Source organism: Carcharhinus amblyrhynchos, chromosome 16, assembly GCF_965287045.1.
Source record: "Carcharhinus amblyrhynchos chromosome 16, sCarAmb.v2.hapA, whole genome shotgun sequence".
Classification (NCBI taxonomy): domain Eukaryota; kingdom Metazoa; phylum Chordata; class Chondrichthyes; order Carcharhiniformes; family Carcharhinidae; genus Carcharhinus; species Carcharhinus amblyrhynchos.
In genome coordinates, this window is record NC_137339.1 from 1,144,165 (window position 1) to 1,167,833 (window position 23,669).

Here is a 23,669-nt window from a genome sequence, read left to right on the forward strand (position 1 = left end):
TAGATGGTAGTGGTGTGGTTTGGAAAGTGCTGCCTAAGGCATTGGTGAGACCACATCTGGAGTATTGTGTATAGTACTGGTCTCCTTATTTAAGGAATGATGTAAATAGTTTGGAAGCGGTTCAGATAAGGTTTACCAGACTAATACCTGAAATGGGTGTGTTGTCTGAGGTTAGGCAGGCTAGGGTTGTATCCACTGGAGTTTGCAAGAATAAGAAGTGACTTAATTGAAACATACAAGATCTTGAGGGGTCTTGACAGGGTTGATGTGGTGAGGTTGTTTCCTCTTGTGGGAGAATCTAGAACTAGGGGTCACTGATTAAAAACTAGTATTGCCCATTTAAGTAGAGATGAACGAATTATTTTTTCTAAGGATCGTGAGTCTTTGGAAACTTTTACCTCACGAGGTGGTTGAGGCAGTCTTGAATATTTTTAAGGCAGTTTCTTGATAAGCAAGGGGTGAAAGGTTATTGGGTGTAAGCAGGATTGTGAAGTTGGAGTTGAAATTAGAACAGCCATGATATTGAATGATGGAGCAGGCTTGAGGAGTCAGTTGGCCTACTTCTGCTGATTTATCTGTTCATGTGAGGGACTTGGCCTCTGATGAGAGGCTGAATACATTGGGCCCAAATTCTCAGGAAGTTAGAAGAATGAGAGCTAATCTCATTGAAGATTCTATGGAGGTATGATGGTAAACTATCAGACGTGTTTCTCCTGGCTGGGGAATGTAGCACATGGGGACACAGTCTCTGGATAAGGGACTGGATAAGTTACACAGGTATAACTCCAACCGTTTCCAGCCTGATTCCCATGAACCTGAATGTTGCTCAGGCTCCCCGATGCCACACTCAGTCATTGTGAGATGAAGGGCAGTCACTCTCGCCTCACCTCAAATACTTTGTCCAAATGATTGGAGTTGTACCCCACACAAAGGAAGATGGCTACTGCTGTTGCAAGCCAATCACAGTCCCAGGACATTGCTCCACTGTTCCTCAGAGTAATATCCTAGGCCTAACCACCTTGCTTCATCAGTGACCTTCGTTCCAACTTAAGGTCAAAAGTGGGGATGTTCACGATGAATGCACAACACTCACAAGAACCCGAGAGATAGGAGCAGGAATAGACCAAACGGCCTGACAAGTCTGCTCTACAATACAATACAATCATGACTGATCTTGGGCTTCAGTTACACTTTCTCACCTAGTCCCTGGGTCCCTCGATTCCCTGATAAACCAAGGCTGTAATGAGATCAGGAACTGAGTTTGCATTGGTGAACAGATCACTGCTGTGTAAGTGCCACTTGATAACACTGTCAACTTCACTTCACTGATGATCAATATAATGCTGATTGGGCGGTAATTGTCTGGGTTGGATTTGTTGTGCTTCTTGTATACGGGACATATCTGGGCAATTTTCCACATTGTTGGGTAGATGCCAAAGCTGTAGCTGTACAGGAACAGCATGGCTAGGGCACGGCAAGCTCTGGAGCGCGAGTCTTCACTACTATTGCTGGGCCCATTGCCTTTGCAGTATCCAGTGCATTCAGCTGTCTCTTGATATCATGTGGAGTGAATTGAATTGACTGGAGACAGGCATCTGTAATGACGAGGACCTCTGGAGGAGGAGACCAATTAGGTTATTGCTCAGCAGTTCTGGCTGATTGCTGCAATTATTTCAGTCCTGACTTTTGCAATGATGTGTAAGACGAGGACTCCCCTATCATTGAGAATGGGAATGTTTTTGAAACCTTCTGTCCTGGTTCGTTAATTAACTCCCTCACTATTCATAGAATTCCTACAGTGCAGAAGGAGACCATTTGGCCCATTTGAGACTGCACTGACAACAATCCCGTCTAGGTCCTATCCCCATAACCCCACATATTTACCCTGCTAATTCCCCCAACACTAAGGAGCAATGTAACATGGCCAATCAATCTAGCCCACACATCTCTGGAGTGTGGGAGGAAACCGGAGCACCCAAAGGAAACCCACACAGACATGGGGAGAATGTGGGAATTGAACCCGGGTCCTGGCGCTGTGAGGCAGCCGTGCTAACCACTGTGCCACCGTGCCCAATCATAGAGTTTTACAGCATGGAAAGAGGCCTGTTGTGTCCACATCAGTCAGTAAACACCTATCTATTCTAATCCCATTGTCCAACACTTGGCCTTCAGCCTTGATTATGGGATTGCTTAGTTCTGTCTGCAGAACATTGCTTCCAGTCTTTAGCATGCATGTAGCTCTGATCCTCTGACAGTGCAGCACTCCTTCAGTACTGGATTTTCAGCCTAAATTTTTCTGCTTGTATCCTGGAATGGAACTTGGAGCTTTGACGCCCCTGACTGAGGGAGAGTGCCTCACGTGGAGCTGTGCTGCCAGTGATTTACCTTCAGTACGGGCAATCCCAGCAAGGTCTCTTCAAATCAGTTAGGCAATGACCCAAATGTCTCAACAAAGAACAGACTTGCATTTCTATAGCCCCTTGTGGCACTCCATCAATGAAGTACCTTTAAAGGAGGGGAACAAGCAGGGGGCTGTGGTGATGGGGCCTGGCTGGGATTGTTGTTGGTACAGGCCCAACAGGCCAAACGGCCTCCTCTGCAGTGTAGGGATTCTATGATTCTAGTTGCTGTGGTAATGTTTGAGACTTGGCAGCCAATTAGCACACAGCAGGATCAGCTATTGAACAGTGATTCCGTTTTTAGTAGTATTGTTTGAGTGAACATTGCCCAGGACGCCTCTGCTCTCTCTGAAATCATACAGCGGGATCTGTGCCTCCATTTGAGGGAGCTCAGCACTGACAGTGAGGAGGAGTCACTGTTATCTCTCACCATCTGTCTGACTCACTGATCTGTTTGCTCATTCCTTCCAAAAATGGCATCACAAATTAGTGAAATACGTTTTTATATGAATTAATAGGAAATTGATGGTGTTAAATTAGTATTTTATAAATAATAGTTCTGGTAATAGAAGTACCCTTTATCAGATTGTTTGAACCTGTACTTTTCCACACCTTTGATAGCAGCATTGAGCTAAAGACAGCTGGTCTGAGACCCATCCTATGATGTGTCAGCAGATTGGAGTTATACTGACTGATCTCTCAGACATCAGTTGTGAAAAGAGCTCTGTGTCACTTATGTTCAGTGTTAAAGGAGTGGGTTAAAACTTCTGTTTTCTCAAACATTCTATGGGAAGTTCCAGAAAGGAACCCAAGAGATTCAGTAGCATACCAGAGGCTTCACAATGGAAGAGGAGTTATACTAAAAAGATTGCCTTCTGCCTAACTTCAGTGGGAATTAGGTTAAGCACAAAAGCAAAATACTGCAGGGGTTTGACGGTTGAGAAAATGATGGAAATACTCAGCAGATCAGGCAGCACCTGTGGAGAGAGACTGTTCATATTTCAGACTTTTCATCAGATGGGAAATTACCTGGTATATTTTGGCTGTTTTAAAATGATGCATTTCCTTTCATCTTAAATAGTAACAGTGTCATTGCAATGTCTGCTGTGCTTCAGTTAGTAGCTCTCCTGCCATTGAGTCAGAAGGTTGTGGCCTCAAATGCCACTCTGAGGCTCAAGCAGAATGTTGCCACTCCAGTACAGTATTCCCTCAGAGGTGCCAAAGTCCAAATGAAATGTTAATCTCAGGTACCTATTTGGCTGCTTGGGTAGATTTTACCGAGCGTGGAGGTTATCCTTGTTATCCAGGCAAATATTTATTCCTCCCTATCAAAATCAGGCTGTCTGCTCATTGTCACATTATCAAAAAGTGCTTCATTGTCTGTAAAGCAAGTTGAGACATCTGATGATTGTGAAAAGGGCTATGAGGATTCAAGTCTGCCTTATTTTTAACTTACAATCTCTTTCTTAGATGATATCTCAGCATTGTGATAGGCTTACTTACATTTTTGAGTTCAGGCATGTGGACTGGATGGTGTTTGAAGGGTTGAGCAGATGGGGTGTTTGGAGTTTTATGTGCTCCCTCTGATGTCTTTGTCTCATTAACTTCATAAGACGCAGGAGCTGAAATAGGCCATTCAATCCATCGAGTCTCGACTTCACCTCTTCATGTTCCTGACAAAGCCTCTCGATTGGTGGAATTTTTCCACCACATCTGCCCGAGGTTCATACAATTCTGCCCAAGGGAAACAGAGAATGCCAGTCTCTGAGCCTTGCTGTCCCCCGGAATTGGTGTGGGTATGCCGGCGTTGGACTGGCGTAAACACAGTAAAAAGTCTGACAACACCAGGTTTTAGTCCAACCTATTTATTTGATAATATACTCGCAAGCTTTTGGGTTAGCCCCTTCACCTGACGAAGGGGCTAACCCGAAAGCTTGCGAGTATATTATCAAATAAATAGGTTGGACTAAAACCTGGTGTTGTCAGACTTTTTACTGTGTTTACCCCGGAATTGGGGCAGGGGTGCTGGTAAAATTCCAGTCAACATGTCCAGTGCCTTCTGGAATGAACTGTTATCGTTTTGGCCAGTCACAAGCCAGGGTCTCCCTTGAGTCAAATGTACCATGTACCCTCTCGGGGGGGCTGCTTTGAGGATATCCTGAAAGCATTGCTGTTGTCTCCTGGTATCTCCTGCTGTGATTGAATGCCAGGTAAAGCTGGTGTTTTGGGTGTCTGGCATACAGGTGATATATCCCGCCTCGTGGAGCTGGTTTTTTTAGTGATTTAGTGTTTTGATGATGGGTAAGAGAGCCTGGGGAGGATGTTACTGTTAGACCTTCCTTGCCACTGGATCTGGGGGATCTTGTCACTATGGCTACTTCTCCAGTGCTGTAGCTTGTCTAAGCCTGTGAAGCGTATTGGAGCCCAGGGATCACTGCTACCCAGTAACCTGCTCTGAGCAGTAGCAGCATCACTTCTGCTATCCACAATGGTCTGATTTCAGTCTCCCAATATCTGTTGACTCTGGAAACATTGAAGTGGTCACTCAGTTGGAAAAATTATCAACTCAATCTTGGCTTTCCAGACCATTGAGTGATGGATGTTCTGGAACATCTACTGGGGTCATTGTGTGGTGGTTGTGTATTTTCTGCCTCTGAACTTTCTCCCCCTGACCAAGAATATTACTCCCAGTTGCAGAGCGTCCATCCCATGATTGATGCTCACTAAACTCAGCAATGAACCATGATCAAAGCTTCTAGTGTGGTGGCCTGTGTAATTCTGTAACACACATTTACCAAACCAGCTTAGATAATATTGAAAAGAAGTAACTGAAGGTCTCTGCTTTTTGCCTCAGACTGGATTCTGGCCAGACTGTTGGGATGATTCAGTTTCTGCCATTGAAAATCCAGGTTCCAGAAGGTTTTGAGGTACATTTACATTTAGGGATCCAAGAGACTACAAACTCTCTTCTGACAGCCCCAATTGTCACTGTCTATACTTCCCGCTGCCTCAGCAAAGCAGCCAGCAAAATTAAGGACCCCACTCCCCCAGACATTCTTTCATCATCTTCCTTTGGGAAAAAGATATGAAAGCCTGAGGTCACCTACCAACCAATACAAGGAGAGCTTCTCCCCTGTTGCCATCAGACTTATGAATGGACCTACCCTGCATTAAGTTGATCTTTTTCTACACCCTAGCTGTGACTGTAACACTACATTCCGCACTCTCGTTTCCTTCTCTATGAACGGTTGTATAGCGTGCAAGAAACAATACTTTTCCCTATATACGAACATGTGACAAATCAAATTTCTAAATTCTCTCATTAACTCAGAGCCAATTTATGTCCCTTATCTAGTTTAGTTTAGTTATTAGTGTCACATAAACACTGCAATGAAGTTACTCTGAAAATCCCCCATCAGCAGTATAGCCTCTTTCCCCCACCACCACCACCACACGCACACGCACACGCACACACACACAGAGATCATACTTGTGCACAGATAGTTGATATGAGAGGCTTTCCAATTTGGGATGGACCTTTGCAGTTTAAGGTTGCTAACTGTACCTGGTGTCAATGGAGATAAAATACACTATATGTCATCGTGTTGACTCTACTTTGATTTCTCTGCAGAGTGGTTACCCAGTCTGGGAGGATTTCATCTCCAAAACTACAAAGTTGCAGTCACACTTAAGGTAATAATAATGTATTAATTCTCACCCTCCTTGGAAGCACAGAGGACAGAGCAGTGTTAAAAACCAATGAGGGACAGTTAACTTGTAAAGATAAATCCCAATTCAGAGGGTCAGAAACGGGAATAGATAACCTCGCACCTTGAACATGTTTGGCCATTCAGTGAGATCATGGCCCAGTGGGGGACATATGCTCTATTCTCTCTGTACTGATGCTGTCAGGCTTGCAGAGATTTTCCAGCATTTTCTGTTTCTGTTTCAGATTCCAGCATCTGCAATAATTTGCTTTTATTATGTAGAAAGATGGCACTTGGATGAGCAATTATTGGTGATCAGTTTAATGATATCACATTTGTGCCAGTGTTTGAATGATACTGCTGAAGCTTGTGGAATTATCTTTAGTGAACATAATGAACCCTCTGTGTTTATTTCAGGACAACCATTGTAATTGCTGGTTCCTTTCTGGATGCTTTTCAGAAAGTAGCAGACTTGGCAACTAACACACGAGGTGAGTGAGAAGGAATGAGGCGGATTCTTGAGCTATGTATTTTGACAATTGTGAGTAGTTTGGATAAACGCTCTGCCAGATCCATCCAGTGGTGGGGCTCCTGCAGCAGAAGAGAAAGATATCACATTGGAACAGGTCATTCAGCCTTGCTGCTCCATGCCAGCTGCACAGAACCATCTCTTGTTTCCCCTCTCCATCTCACCTCTTCGTATCATTCTATTCCTTTCACCCTGAGATGCTTAATTAACTTCCCCTTAACTGTATCTGTACTATTCCCCTTAACCTTTGCCAGGCAAAAGGCGGGGAGCCAGGCAAAAGGCGGGGAATTATAGGCCGGTTAGTTTAACGTCTGTGGTAGGTAAAATGTTAGAATCCGTCATTAAGCAGGAAATTGCGAGGCATCTTGAAGGGAATTGCTTGATAGGGCGGACGCAACACGGTTTCATTAAAGGGAAGTCGTGTCTGACAAATTTACTGGAGTTCTATGAGGATGTGTCTAGGGCAGTGGATAGAGGAGAGCCGGTGGATGTGGTCTTTCTGGATTTTCAGAAGGTGTTTGACAAGGTACCTCACAAGAGGTTATTGCAGAAGGTCAGGGGACATGGAGTTGGGGGTAGGGTGTTAGCGTGGATAGAGGATTGGTTGTCAAATAGGAGGCAGAGAGTGGGGGTCAATGGGTGCTATTCGGATTGGCGGTTGGTGACTAGTGGGGTGCCCCAGGGGTCGGTGCTGGGGCCTCAGCTATTTACCATTTATATAGATGATCTGGAGGAGGGAACCGAGTGCAGGGTGTCGAAATTTGCTGATGACACCAAGATTGGGGGAAAGGCAAATTGTGCGGAGGGTGTGGAGAGTCTGCAGAAGGATCTAGATAGGCTGGGCGAATGGGCCAGGAAATGGCAAATGGAATTTAATGTTGGCAAGTGTGAGGTGGTCCACTTTGCAGCAGGTGGTCAGGAAGGCGAATGGGATGCTGGCCTTCATAGCGAGGGGGATTGAATATAAAAGTAGGGAGGTCTTGCTGCAGCTGTATAGGGCATTGGTGAGGCCGCAGCTGGAGTACTGTGTGCAGTTTTGGGCACTGCACCTGTGCAAGGATATTTTGGCCCTGGAGGGAGTGCAGAGGAGGTTTACTAGGCTGATACCGGAGTTGAGGGGGTTGAGCTATGAGGAGAGGCTGAATAAACTAGGCTTGTACTCGCTAGAGTTTAGAAGAATGAGGGGAGATCTCATTGAGACGTATAAGATGATGAATGGGATGGATAGGATAGAGGTGGAGAGACTCTTCCCGCTCAAAAAAGACAGTAGGACTAGGGGGCACAGCCTCAAGATAAAGGGGAGGCGGTTTAGAACGGAGTTGAGGAGGAACTTCTTCACTCAAAGGGTGGTGAATCTCTGGAATTCTCTGCCCGTTGAAGTGGTGGAGGCTGCCTCGCTAAATATTTTTAAGAAGCGGGTTGATGGGTTCTTGATAAGAGAGGGGATTAAGGGTTATGGGGAGAGGGCGGGAAAGTGGAACTGAGCCACAACAGATCAGCCATGATCTTATTGAATGGCGGGGCAGGCTCGAAGGGCTAGATGGCCTACTCCTGCTCCTATTTCTTATGTTCTTATGTTCTTTCCCTGTGGTAGCATGTTCCACATTCTCACCATTCTTTGGGTAAAAAAGTTTCTTCTCAATTTCCTATTGGGTTTATTAGTGACTAATATTTGTGACCCCAAATTCTGGTCTCATCAGCAAGTGGAAACGTTGTTTGTATTACCATATCAAATCCTTTCCTCACTTTAAAGGACTCTGCCCTAGAGAAAGAAGCCCTAGTCTGTTCTGACTTTCCTAATGGATGTTACCTCTTAGATTGGACAGACATCAAGATGTCATTTTTCACTTGGAGAGCTCTGCTGAGTTGGCTGGTGTAGGGAACTCCATCCTCCCAAAGCTGTGATATCTTAATGATTCAATAAAAGGAACTTTCCCCTGAATATTATTCCATCTTTCTCACTTGTCTCTGTTCTCCTGTCCTGCTGACTGTTGGTGGATCTATTCTTTCCTATACCGTTGCAATTAGTTCTGTTTACAGGAATGGCTTTTCATAGTGCCCGAGGGACAACAGTAAGATGAAATAGAGGGAGTCCAATAATAGAACCCCCAAAGATTGTTTATAATCAGTACCTAAGCTCCATTTGCCCTGAATCAGGATGCTTGGACCTTTGCTATCTTTGCTTTATCTTCATACCATCATTCCCCAGAACCACCAGGATCCAGAGCACTCATTAACTCAATACCATCCCATCTCTATCCTGCCTCACTGAAATAGCTGAAGTAAAAAGCCACTGGAATTTACTGTCTGAAAGTCTGCTGGAAACAGATTCATTTGCAACTTCATGTGCCTATCCCATTGCGGTTTGAAAAGTTGAAACTTTCTGTGTTATGGGACAGGTTCTTTATCAAAGATTAGCATTGCACATTGGGCCACGTGGTCTCCTTCAGTTCAGTGCTGAATGGCACTTTGTCTCTCACTTCATAAAACCATTGTCACAAATTGAACATGAAATTAGAACCCAGCAAAAGAATCATCACCAATTTAAAGGCAAGAATCATAACCTTCAAGATTGTGGGGAGAGCAGCATAATGTAATCTCCATGCCATCTATAGAACATGGGACTGAGTTTGTAAACTTACTTGGCATTTTTCAATGGATAAGTACATTCAAGCTTAACTCTCTGAATTCCTTTCAGGAGTTAAGGAATAGGGAACCTGAGGCAAGTTATGGGATTTGTGCTGTTGTAAGCAAGTGCAATTGCTGGGATCATGTGATGTGCAGAATCTTGTTACAAGACTGCTATTTTCCAGTGAGGTGTACAGTTATTCACTGTTAGACCGTGCTGTGCAGTGTGAGCTGCTAGACCCACATCTTGCGCTAATCGTATCCAGCACCTGACAGCCTATAATTCACTCCTTGAAGTGTCAGACTCTGCCTGTGGAATCCAGCAGGTACATCTGTTCCCAAAATGAAAAGCAGGATTATCAAACGTGACCCTGTGCAGATGCCACACGGCAGTCTGAGTTTGCAGATTTAACCCTGTGAGCACCACGAGGGTGCATCTGGAGGAGATGTCCCCAAACTTACTGACTTCTGGATAGGAAACCGCCTATCAGATGGTGACCCTCTTACACATCTGTGTGTGCATGTTGTTTCTCCCTCCCTTCCCACCCCCTTGTCTTGCAGATGGTGGACAGGTTTCAGAGAGCCAGTAGATGCTACAGAATTCTGAGCCACTTAACCAATGATGGAGTGCTACACTGTTATGAATCAGTCATAAGTGGATGCTGCAGTGTTGTTTGTTTGTTAGTGTCATGAGTAGGCTTACATTAACACTGCAATGAAGTTACTGTGAAAATCCCCCAGTTGCCATGCTCCAGCGCCTGTTCGGGTACACTGAGGGAGAATTTAGCACGGCCAATGCACCTAACCAGCACATCTTTCAGACTGGGAGGAAACTGAAGCACCCGGAGGAAACCCATGCAGACACGGAGTGAATGTGCAGACTCCGCACAGACAGTGACCCAAGCTGGGGATTGAACCCAGGTTCCTGGCACTGTGCCACCCTGTCAGAGGGCTGGCACCGAGGGGAGGGGCGCCTGGTTGGTGAATTAGAGGGACATTTCACAATGTTGAGTGCTATGGTGTGTGCTGAGGTTGTGAAAGGTGCTATGAAAATGCAAGAATGTTTGATCTTCCTTTAGCATTGCATGAATGTGTTCTCTCTCTCCTACAAAATCTTCAGTTCATTATTAATTGCTTTGAGACTTGACTCAATCCTTTACCCTTTGGATTGACTCCTCCCTTCAGCCAGACTCCAAGTGACTTTCAGCAGCAGTCTGCCCAGTTTGAAACTCTTCTGCTTCTTTTCACTTTGCTCATTCGCCTTTTTCCCTGTTTCAATTTAATGCAGAAAAATGAAGATTGTAGTTTGTTAAGTGTCTGTTCACATTGTCTCCTTCAATCATTATACTTCTCCATTTCCTCATTGCTCTCCTGTTAGTTAGAGATTTGTACTGAACTTGCTTCTTTTTGCAATCCATTCTTCTCCATTTCACCCTCTTTTTTCCAATGCCTTGAGACATCTGGCTAAATATAAATGTGAGTCCTGTCCAGGAGTTGAAAGCCCTTTACCCAGAATCTTAAATCTGTGGAACTCTGCCCTTCCCTCTTCCCAGCAGCTGCAGTCTTTGAGCTTTTCAAACCCAAAGTTGTCCCCAGTCAGTTTCTGGTCTTGTGTTGCTCCAGCCTTGTTGAAATTGTAAGGAGATAGACAGTGCCTTCAGCTCAGCTACTCAATAATGAAAACAAACCTTGTGTTGCCTTTTCCATGTTGTGATCTGGGGCAAGGTTTTCTGTATTTTTCCACTTGCCTTGCAAAGCCAGGTTTGTTCCTTTAAAAGAAAGAAATATTTGTTCCAGCAATTTAAATATCCAAGTTAAATAAGTCTAATAAAATATTGTGAGATTATTATTGCCAGATAGTTCACCAAGACTGTACCCATCTGTTAAAATATAACCTTAGCTTTAAACATCTTAAATGTTGTTTTATGAGAGCCTACAACTCAAGGCTCAGTGAGTTGGATTTAGTAACTCAGAGACACAGTCAGTCTCCTAGCATCGCGAGTAACAATCATTCCCATTTTAACGTTCACTTGGATGTTCAGAGATGGTGGCAGGAACCAATTCTCCACATGGAAAGGAATGGAAATCTGGAGCACTCCCAGAAAATATGAGGCTGAGGATGAACTAAAAATGCCAAAACTGAGGTTGATATGAATTGTGTCGGGTTGAGGGTGTGGTGCATGTCGGGTGTTAAGGGTGTGGGTTGTGTCAGCTGGAGGGCATGGCATGTGGTGGGTTGAGGGCGTTAAGGGACTTGGAATGAAGACAGGTGGATGGAGTTGAGATTCAGATCAGCAATAATTCAGTTGAGTGGGAGAACAAACTTGATGGAATCATCCTGTTCCTGATGTGTTGGGATACATATTAACTCTGTTTACTTTCTATTATGAAGAATAGTAGTTTCATTAACGGGTTAAGTTGACTATTCCTCTTGGGTTTAGCATTGCCAGTCAGTCCTTTAAGTGGTTCTTGGACCCTCTATGGCCCAGTGCCTAAATAGCTGTCTTAAGATCAATAGATTGATAGAGTTTTGATTGGTAAAACAGAAGTATCTGTGGCAGGATTGATTAAAGATGGTGATTCAGTTGTAAATGGACAAGAGTAATTTGGATGGTTCTTGGACTGAATCTCATTTTTCTTGAGTTGAGAGGTAGCTTTATGGACTCCAAACTGAGCGTGAGAAAGATTTGATTCGTTTTGATTTGATTTATTATTATCATATGTATTAACATACAGTGAAAACTATTGTTTCTTACATGCTATATAGACAAAGCATACCGTTCATAGAGAAGGAAATGAGAGAGTGCAGAATGTAGTGTTACAGTCATAGCTAGGGTGTAGAGAAAGATCAACTTAATGCAAGGTAGGTCCAATCAAAAGTCTGACAGCAGCAGGGAAGAAGCTGTTTTTGAGTCGGTTGGTACGTGACCTCCGACTTTTGTATCTTTTTCCCATTGGAAGAAGGTGTGAGAGATCAGGGTGCATGGTGTCCCTTATTATGCTGGCTGCTTTGCCAACTTACTGGGAAGATGAGAAAATGTTAAAGTACAACAAAAATAGAGAAATAATATTCGGAGTTACCCTCAGACAGACTGGGAAAAGCCTAGTGCTGTGGGTGGGAAGAGGAGGAATTTCTGATGAATGTCCGTAGAAACCAGGAGGAGGAGGAGGCCGTTCGGCCCTTCAAACCTGCTCCACCATTCAATATGATCTCCCTATGGCTCTTGGAACCTTTTAGAGTCTAGAAATCTGTTTCCTCAATATATTTAGTGATTTGCATCTACAGCCTTCTGTGTAAAGAATTCCACAAGATTTACCACCCTCAGAATGAAGTTTCTTCTCATCCTGTTTCTAAATAGTCTACTCTGTGACATGAGGAAACATCATCCCTGCATCCATCTATCCAACTCTGCCAGGATTTTATGTTTCAATTAGATTCCCTCTCCTAAGTGCCAGTCAACAGACGCAGTTTACCAATCTCTTCATAAGTCAATCCTGCCATCCCAGGATCAGCCTGGTCAACATTCACTGCATTTCCTGCATGGCAAGTATATCCTATCTTACGTAAGGAGACCAAAACTGCAGACATTAGTCCATGTGTGGTTTCACAGCTGCAGTAAAACATCCTTGCTCCTGTCCTCTTACAGTGAAGGCCAACATACCATTTGCATTTCTCATTGCTTGCTGTACCCGCATGCTTGCTTTCAGTGACTGGTGTACAAGGACGCGCAGATTCCTTTGCACATCAACATTTCCCAATCTATCACCATCTGGATAATACGCTGCCATTCCGTTTGTCTGTTCAAAGTGGATAACTTCACTTTTATCCACATTATACTGAATCTGCGATGTATTTGCCCACTCACTCAACCTGTCGAAATCACCTTGAAGCCTCTTAACATCCTCCTCACTCACATTCCAAGTTTTGTGTTGTCAGCAAAATTGAAAATATTACTTTTGGTTCCGTTACCCAAATCATTGATAAATATTATGAATAACTGGGGCCCAAGTACTGATCCCTGCGGGACCCCACTGGTCACTGCCCGCCTCTCCAAAAAAAGACCCATTTATCCCTACTCTCTGTTTCCTGACCGCGAACTAATTTTCAATCTCTGCCAATACGTTACCCCAGATCCCATGTGCTTAATTTTGGCACATTAACTTTAATGTGAGACCTTATCAAAAGCTTTCTGAAAATCCAAATTCACCACATCACTGGTTCCATTACCTATTCTGCTAGTTCTATCCTCAAAAAATTACAATAAGTTTGTTAAACATGTTTTCCTTCTCATAAATCCATGCTGACTTTGATTAATCCCATTGATATTTTCTAAATCTCCTGTTATCACATCCTTTATAATAGATTCCAGCATTTTTGCAACCACTTTAGGCAGGTTGGTATTGCTCCCAATTCTCGGGATTGCTACTTTTCTCTAGCATCTTTATATGAATCCTCTTTGGATCTCGTATTGTCTTTGATTTTTTTAGATAGCCATGGTTGGGCTGCTTTTCTTGTTGTGGTTTTATGCCAGGAATGTATAACTGTTGTGACGATACTGTATCTTTTAAGAAGTGTATTGCATGTCATGTTTCTGGTGAAAGGTGTGTTGATGATTCAACTCTGTTTAAATGATGCTGAATTGTTGACAACTGGCAGCTCACGTGATGAGCATGCAGAAGGTTAATGGTTTCTAATTATTGGAGTGTTTGTGTTTTAACCAAACTCCATTAGCTCACATTATGTTAGGATTGTCTCCTGGGATTTACGTTTACAGAGCAAGGTTTAATTCCCTTCAATATCAAAGAGATCCTTTACGTATATTAAAGGGAAAAGAATAACTAGAGAGAGAATAGGACCTTTCATGGACACACCTATGAACCGCAGGAAACGGTTGAGATTCTCAATGAATATTTCTCCTCTGTGTTTACCATGGAGAAAGACATGAAGACTTGGGAACCAGGGTAAGTTAGTGGCGATTTATATTGGGGACAGTTACAATAGAAAGATGATGGATACATTAAAATGTATGAAGGTGGATAAATCTCCTGGCTCAGACCAGGTATACCCAAGAACACAGCATGAAGCTAGAGCAGAAATTGTGGAGCCCTGTCTGAGATATTTATATCATCATTAGCCATAGATGAGGTACCAGAAGACTGGAGGGTAGCAAATGCTGTGCCCTTATTTTGGAAGGGCTGCAAAGAAAAACTTGGGAATTTATAGACTGGTAAGCCTTTGGTGGGTAAGTTACTAGAGAGGATTCTGAGGGATAAGATATACAGGCATTTGGAAAGACAGGGTTTGATTAGGAGCAGTCAGCATGGCTTTGTGCATGGGAGACCATGCCATACAAATTTGTTAGAGTTCTTTGATGAAGTGATCAGGAAGTTTAATGAGGGCAGGGTGGTAGGTGTAGTCCATGTGGACTTCTGTGAGGCCTTTGATAAAGTTCCACATGGTAGGCTGTTCTGGAAGGTTAGATCACATGGAATCCAGGGGGAGCTGGTAAATTGGATAATCAGTTGGCTTGATGATTGGAAACAGAGGCTAATGGTGGAAGGATGCTTGTTGGACTGGAGGCCTGTGACTAGTGATGTGCCTCGGGGTCAGTGTTGGGCCCATTGCCGTTTGTTATCTATATCAACAATTTGGATAAGAATGTACAAGGAACGATCTGTAAGTTTGCAGAGGACACTAAAATAGATGGTATTGTAGACAGTGAGGAAGGTTATCAAAAATCTACAGCAGGATCTTGATCAGCTGGAGAAGTGGGTTGCGAAAGGGCAAACTGAGTTCAATATAGATAAGGGTGAGGTGTTGTATTCACAGTAAATGGTAGGACCTTGGGGAGTATCGTGGAACTGAGAGATCTTGGAGTTCAGATGCATGGTTCTCTGAAGGTGGGGTCGCAGATAGTTAGAGCAATGAAGAAGGCTTTTGGTATAGAACACTACAGCACAAACAGGCCCTTCGGCCCACGAGTTGCGCCGATCACATCAACACCTACCAATCTATAGACCTATCTATAACCCCCAATCCCATTAAATTCCATATACTCATCCAGAAGTCTTTTAAAAGACCCCAGCGAGTTCGCCTCTACCACCACTGACGGCAGCCGATTCCATTCACTCACCACCCTCTGAGTGAAAAACTTAGCCCTAACATCACTTCTGTACTTGCTTCCCAGCACCTTAAATCTGTGTCCTCTCGTAGCGACCATTTCAACCTGGGGAAATAGCCTCTGAGAATCCACCCTATCTATTCCTCTCAACATTTTATAAACTTCTATCAGGTCGCCTCTCAACCTTCGTCTCTCCAGGGAGAAGAGTCCCAGCTCCCTTAACCCATCTTCATAAGGCATGCCTCCCAGTCCAGGCAACATCCTTGTAAATCTCCTCTGTACCCTTTCAATAGCTTCTATGTCCTTCCTATAGTGAGGCGACCAGAACTGCGCACAGTACTCCAAATGAGGCCTGACAAGGGTCTTATAAAGTTGCAGCATTACCTCCCGATACCTAAACTCAATCCCTCGATTAATGAAGGCCAGTACACCATACGCCTTCCTGACCACATCTTCCACCTGCGAGGCCGATTTAAGAGTCCTGTGGACCCGGACCCCAAGATCCTTCTGCTCTTCAACACTACCAAGACTCTTGCCCTTGATAGTGTACTTGTTCATCCCATTGGTCCTGCCAAAATGGACGACTACACATTTATCCGCGTTGAAGTCCATCTGCCACTTCTCCGCCCAGTCCTGCATCCTATTTATGTCCTGCTGCAACTTTTGATATCCGTCCAGACCATCCACAACACCACCGACCTTTGTGTCATCAGCGAACTTGCTTACCCATCCCTCCACTTCCTCATCTAGGTCATTTATGAAAATGACAAACAGCAAGGGTCCTAGAACAGATCCCTGGGGCACTCCACTGGTGACTGACCTCCATGCCGAAAAAGACCCATCCACAACCACTCTCAGTCTTCTGCAGGCAAGCCAGTTCTGGATCCACAAGGCCAAAGGCCCTTGGATCCCATGCCCTCTCACCTTCTCAAGAAGTCTTGCATGGGGGACCTTATCAAACGCCTTGCTGAAGTATGTTGGCCTTCATTAGCCAGGGCATTCAGTATAGAAGTTGGAAGGTTATGTTGCAGTTGTAAAGGACATTGGTGAGGCCGTGCATGAAGTACTGTGTTCAGTTTTGTTCGCCTTGTTATACAAAGATGTTATTAAACTGGAGAGAGTACAGAAGAGATTTACAAGGATGTTGCCAGGACTCCGAGGAGTGAGTTATAGGGAGAGATTGGACAGGCTAGGACTTATTTCTTTGGAGCATAGGAGGCTGAGGGGTGATCTTTTGGAGCTATATAAGATCATGAGAGGCATGGATAGGGTGAATGCACTCAGTCTTTTTCCCAGGGATGGGGAATCGAGAACTAGACGGCACAGGTTTAAGTTAAGGGGGAAAGAATTGATGGGTACCCAAGGAGCACTCTTTTATACAGTGGGTGGTATGTGTGTGGAATGAGCTGCCAGAGGAAGTGATTGAGGCAGGACTATTGACAACATTTAAAAGGCATTTGGACAGATACATGGATAGGAAAGTTAGAGGGATATGGGCCAAATGCAGGCAAATGGGGTTAGCTTAGAAGGGCATTTTGGTTGGCTTGGACCAGTTTGGCAAAATCAAAAAAAATAGTTGGGGTCCAAGCTAACTTCACAATATACCTTGGAATTTCTGACCTGCTCTCCACCACTTGCAATGCTTATATTTGTTCCTTAAATATTAGCCTTTGCCTTTCTACCATCATGCCTTTCAGTGAAGTTCCCCAATGTATCTTGGCCAGCTCGCACCTCATCCTTCCGTCATTTGCTGTGTTTAGAACTAAGACCCTGGCTTCAGATTGGACTTCTTTGCTTCCAATCCCAATCCATATGACCATGAGAAATAGGAACCGGTGTAACCCTGGCCCTCATGCCTGTTCTACCATTCAATAGCATCGTGGCTGACCCAGCATTTGTCACATCTACTTTCCTGCCCTTTCCGCATGACCCTTGATTCCCTTACTGATCAAAAATCAATCTATCTCAGCCTGAAAGGTATATACAAGGACTCTGCCTCACAGCTCGTGGCGAGGAGTTGCAAAGCCACTCAAACCTCTGAGTCCCATGTTGCTTCCTAGCTTCACCCAGAAGGATTCTACATCTAGATTCTCTGAGCCAATATTCTCTCACTTTTGCACCGATTTCATCCTTCACTAACAATACAACACCACCTCCTTTTTCATTTTGTCTGTCCTTCCTAAATATTATCTTTGAATATTCAGTTCCCAACATCGGGCACCCTGCAGCCACGTCTCTAATTGCAATTATATTGTATTTACTAGTTTTTGATGTTAATTTGTCTACCTTTTTGTGAATGTTCTATGCATTCAGAGACAGTGCCTTTAGACTTTTAAAAATATTTTTACCAGTTTTTTGTCCTATGACCCTATATCGTTTCCTCTGACTCCCATTTTTGTTTCTATTCTTCTGTTGTTCATTTCTTTCTTATTCCCCTCTCATGCCTCACTGCTCAGTTCCCATCCTCCTGCCCAACAGCACTGCGAGGACATTGGTCCCACTCCTGCTGCCATGCAACCCATCCAGCTTGCACAGGTCGCAGTTTCCAGCTTGCACAGGTCCCACCTTCCTCAGAATCGGTCCCAATGCCTCAGGAATCTAAATCTTTCCTTCCTACACTATCTCTCCAGCCACACATTCATCTGGTCTATTCTCTTATACCTGACCCTGCCAGCACAAGGCATTGGGAGTAATTCTGAGATTGCTACCTTTGAGGTCCTACTTTTTAATTAATTTATTTATGTTGTGCTTTCAGAAATTGAAACATATAAAATTCTGAGAGTTCAATAGATTGGATGCAGGGATGTTGTTTCCTATAGCCAGGGGATTCTAGAACAAGGGGGTCACAGTCTCAGGATATGGACTAGGACATCTAGGACTGAGATAAAGGGAAATTTCTTCACTCAGAGGGTAGTGAATCTGTGGAATTCTAGACCACAAAAAGCTGTGAAGGCCCAATTACTGAATATATTTAAAAAGAAAATAGTTTTCTAGACTGTAAAGGTATCAAGGGGAATGAGAAGAGCATAGGCATATGGCGGTGAAATAGAGGATCAACCATGGTGTTGAATGGTGAAGCAGGCTTGAAGGATCGAATGGCCTACTCCTAGTTTCCATCTCATCCTTGTGGATGCTCCATAGTGTGTCCAGTCACAGCTGCAGCTCTGAAACTCAGATTTTGAGTAGCTGCAGATGGAGAGACTTCCTATACATTGGACACTGAAAGTGTTCCTGACTTCCCACATCACACTCGGAACTATCTCGAAATGATTGGGAAAATGTGGCTATGCAATGAGTAGTTAGGATCTGGAATGCGTTGTCTCAGAGTGTGGTGAGGGCAGGGCCAAATGAGGCTTTGACAAGAGAATTGGATCATTATCTGCGAAGGAAAAATGTGTCGGGCAATGGGAAAAAGTTGGTGGAATGGCTTTGGGTGAGTTGCTCCTTCATGGAGCCAGTACAGACAGGATGGGCTGAATGGCCTCCTCCTATAACAATTCCAAAGGTTAATTCCACCAGTGTTCTGGCCAACAGATCTTCCTGAAGTAACACCTCCTAAAATTGCTTTAATGTAGTTTGTGCTTTTGGGATCTTGCTGTGCACTATCCATTTGCCACGTTTGAGTACAGAATAGGAGTGACTGCACTTGGTGTTATTTCAGGAAGTCCTGAATTATGACAGTTCCATACGTACAAGCTATTTAAATACATCCATCTCATTGAGAATCTCCAGGACTAGAGGGCATAGCCTCAAGATAAGGGGGGGACCAGTTTAGAACAGAGTTAAGGAGGAACTCCTTCACTCAAAGGGTGGTGAATCTCTGGAATTCTCTGCCCGTTGAAGTGGTGGAGGCTACCTCGCTAAATATATTTAAGATGCAGTTAGATAGGTTTTTGTTAGGCAAGGGGATTAAGGGTTATGGGGAGAAAGCGGGAAAGTGGAACTGAGCCACGACAGATCAGCCATGATCTTATTGAATGGCGGGGCAGGCTCGAAGGGCGAGATGGCCTACTCCTGCTCCTATTTCTTATGTTCTGTAGCTCTGTGTCAGCGTAAACTATCTTCTTCAATCCCTGCCTCAAAGGTGGCAATGCTCCCTCCTCACTGACAAACTGATGTTCTCATTCCTGCTGAGTTTTAAACTATCCCCCTCGCCACCCCCTTTGCCCAATGTTTGTACACATTAGGGATGGTGAGTGTGTCACACTATACAGAGATTTTTATAACGTGGGGCCTTATTGTGCTGTAAAAAGTAGATTATTCCTCGCACTGGGCAAACAGAATGAAAAGATAATGCTTTGGGAGATTTGAAGCAAATTGAGTCAGTGTTAATGTTTCTTGGTTCAGGCTAGCTGATACCTGTCTGCTTTATTGTTTACTCTCTATCTGCCTCATCCCAGGCTCTGGCATGTAGCCCACTCAGCAAGTATCTGAATCTTCCAGCTGCTCACTGCTGAACTGGAGATTGTTTATTTTGGTCAAAGTGCACCTTTAGTAAAAGGCATTGTTAGGATGAGTCCAAATTGCTTGATGCTTAAATTGGTAAATGTTTGAAACTTGGCTTTTGCTGATCTCAACTCAGTTCCAGCAGCAGCCTCCCCACCCCAGATTCCTTACACGATGTGGAGATGCCGGTGTTGGACTGGGGTAAACACAGTAAGAAGTCTCACAACACCAGGATAAAGTCCAACAAGTTTATTTGGTAGCAAACGCCACTAGCTTTTGGAGCGCTGCTCCTTCATCAGGTGATTCCTTACACCCCAGTGATTGAACTTCCTGCATTGCATTGCTGACGTTTGCACCCAACATGTTTGTTCATTGCAAAAACCACTGGTTGCTGAAAGATCTCTTGTTTTGGAATGTACTGATTGGGACAGAAGGGGCAATAACCTCAGTGGAACATCCCATTATCAGGAAGTGGGGATGTTTTGGGTATAAACACACTGACGTCAAACAGAAAACATACACATCAATTGAGGTCAAGTCTGCAGAGCTCCTGTCAGGCACCATTCATGCTAGTGAGTGTCTGACAGGAGGACATGGAATAAACATATAGGCACAAGAGCATCTGCACATTCTTCACATGCAGATATCCGTGGATACTTACACACGTGATTGATGCCAACAGCTGTGTGAATATTGGAGAAACCAGCACCATCTAATCGAATTTTCCAACCTTCTGGTGACAATTCTGTAAAGGCAATGGAGCATGAATTGTTAATAGTTTTGATTCAACATAGCTAATTAAATCAGGTCTCTTTAGAGTAATAAACAAGACGATACTAATTCTACCCTTGAGAAAGAGCAGTTTAAGTTCTGCTGCATGTCTCAATGTTGCTGTGGTCAGATAATATTCTTTAGGATGTGATATTGGGCTGGGTTGTTTTCACATTGCATCATTGGGATGTTAATCAGTAGGTGCCACTGCAGTTTCTGTCTGATCTCAAACACTGTTACAAGCTACATCAGTTTTTTTACACTCAGCCTCTCTATTTTCTAGCCAATTGTTATAATACATGTTCATTTATGAACAATTTGCACGTGTTTAAATGTTTACAAAATCCTTTCAGTTTTATAAATTTAGAAATCGGGTGTCACCTGACAGCCCGAAGATGGAAAATCACCAGACAGGTGATTGGGACAGGTCGTGACTGAGGGTTTGATCTGAACTACGAGTCTGCAATCAAAGATATTAGACCCAAGAAATCTCAAACTCCCCCTTACACGATATCCCCAAATCCCTTAATCCCTAGAATTGCACCTAATTTCCTCCAGGCCATTTATACACCACCCTTTAATCCCATTTACTAAAGAACATAAAACTAATTTGCAGTAGCATACATAGAAACTTGGAAAATCGGAGCAGGAGTTGGCCATTTGGCTCTTCGAGCCTGCGTCACCATTCAGCATGATGGCCGATCGTGCATTTTCAGTATCCCACTCCCGCTTTCTCCTTGATTTCTTCAGCCACAAGGCCATGTCCAGCTCCTTGTCTTGAACATATCTAACAAACTGGCCCCAACAGCTTCTGTGGTAGAGAATTCCACAGATTCACAACTGAGTGAAGAAGTTCTTCCTCATTTCAGTCCTGAATGGATTACTCCTTAGTCTTAGACCGTGAGCCCAAATTCTGGACTTCCCCAACATTGAAAACGTTCTTCCCAAATCTAGCCTGTCCAGTTTCATCAAAATTTTATATGTTTCTGAGATCCCCTCTCATTAATTTAAATTCCAGTGAGTACAAGCCCAGGCAATCCAATCTCTCTTCACATGTCAGTCCTGCCATTCCAGGAGTCAGTCCGGTGAATCTTCACTGGACTCCCTCAATAGCAACAATGTTCTTCCTCAGACTAGGAGACCAAAACAGCACACAACACTCAAGGTGTGGCCTCACCAAGGCCCTGTATAACTGCAGCAAGACATCTTTACTTCGATACGCAATTCCTCTTACGATGAAGACCAGCATGCCATTAGCTTTCCTCACTGCCTGCTGTATTCACATGCCAACCTTCAGTGACCGTTTCACCATGACAGCCAGGTCACATTGCATTTCCTCCTTTCCTAAACTGCCACCATTCAGATGATAATCTTCCTTCCTATTTTTGCCACCAAAGCAGATAACCTCACATTTATCCACATTATATCGCACTTGCCCACTCAGCCAGCCTGTCCAAGTCACCCTACAACCTCTTATCATCCTCCTCACAACACACACTGCCACCCAGCTTAGTGTTGTCCGCAGTGCAGAGGTATAGTATTCAATTCCTTCATCCAAATCATTAATGTATATTGTGAATAGCTGAGGTCCCAGCACTGAACTCTGTGTTACCCCATTAGACACTACCTGTCACTCTGGAAAGGACCTGTTCATTCCCACTCTGCTTCCTGTCTGCCAATCAGTTCTCTATCCATGTCAATACATTACCCTTCTCTCTCTCTCCCCCGCCCCCCCATACCATGAGCTTTAATTTTGCTCACTAACCTCTTGTGTGGGACCTTGTCAAAAGCCTTTTGAAAGTCCAAGTACACATCATCAACTTGTTCACCCATGTCCATTCTGCTGGTTGCATCCTCAGAAATTCCGTAAGATTTGTCAAGCCTGATTTCCCTTTGGACTTGGACCGATCCTGTCACTGCTTTCCAGATGCTCAGTTATTACATCCTTAATAGAACATAGAACATAATAATTGACTCCAGCATTTTCCCCACCACTGATTTTGGGCTAACTAGTCTATAATTCCCCGTTTTCTCTCTCCCTCCTTTTTTAAGAAATGGGGTCACATTAGCTACCCTCCAATCTACGAACTCTTCCAAAACTATAGAATGGTGATCATTTTCCGGCAATGTGTCCATTGTTTCTAGGGCCACTTCCTTGAGTACTCTGGGATGCAAAGCATCAAGCCTTGGGAATTTATTGGGTTTTAGAACACAGAACATGGAACATAGAAAAAAACTACAGCACAACTACAGCCTTCTTGATCACCTGCAGCAGGTGGTCAGGAAGGCGAATGGAATGTTGGCCTTCATAGCGAGGGGGATTGAATATAAAAGTAGGGAGGTCTTGCTGCAGCTGTATAGGGCACTGGTGAGGCCGCAGCTGGAGTACTGTGTGCAGTTTTGGTCGCACACTTACGCAAGGATATTTTGGCCTTGGAGGGAGTGCAGAGGAGGTTTACTAGGCTGATTCCGGAGTTGAGGGGGTTGAGCTATGAGGAGAGGCTGAATAAACTAGGCTTGTACTCGTTAGAGTTTAGAAGAATGAGGGGAGATCTCATTGAGACATATAAGATGTTGAATGGGATGGATAGGATAGAGGTGGAGAGACTCTTCCTGCTCAGAAAGGACAGTAGGACTAGGGGGCACAGCCTCAAGATAAAGGGGAGGCGGTTTAGAACGGAGTTGAGGAAGAACTTCTTCACTCAAAGGGTGGTGAATCTCTGGAATTCTCTGCCTGTTGAGGTGGTGGAGGCTGCACCTGCAGGCTGGGTTTTTGTGACTCATGCACAAGGACCCCGAGGTCCCTCTGCACCATCGCCTGCTGCAGTTTTTCGCCACGTAAGTAATAGTCCTTCCTACCATTATTCCTGCCAAAGTGGACAACCTCACATTTGCCAACATTAAATTCCATTTGCCATTTCCTGGCCCATTCGCCCAGCCTATCTAGATCCTTAACATAGAACACTACAGCACAAACAGGCCCTTCGGCCCACGAGTTGCACCGATCACATCAACACCTACCAATCTATAGACCTATCTATAACCCCCAATCCCATTAAACCCCATA

General features: G+C 44.1%; 1 protein-coding gene across 2 annotated transcripts in view; it reads left to right on the forward strand.

Moving 5' to 3' along the window:
- The window catches only part of mtss1 (MTSS I-BAR domain containing 1), a 146,776-nt gene that overhangs the window by 29,386 nt on the left and 93,721 nt on the right, over positions 1–23,669 (forward strand). For both annotated transcript variants that reach the window (XM_080204552.1, XM_080204551.1), the window contains exons 2-3: positions 6,031–6,092; positions 6,524–6,597. In XM_080204552.1, the coding sequence (XP_080060678.1) occupies positions 6,031–6,092; positions 6,524–6,597 (136 nt within the window). The remainder of the gene's footprint in view (positions 1–6,030; positions 6,093–6,523; positions 6,598–23,669) is intronic.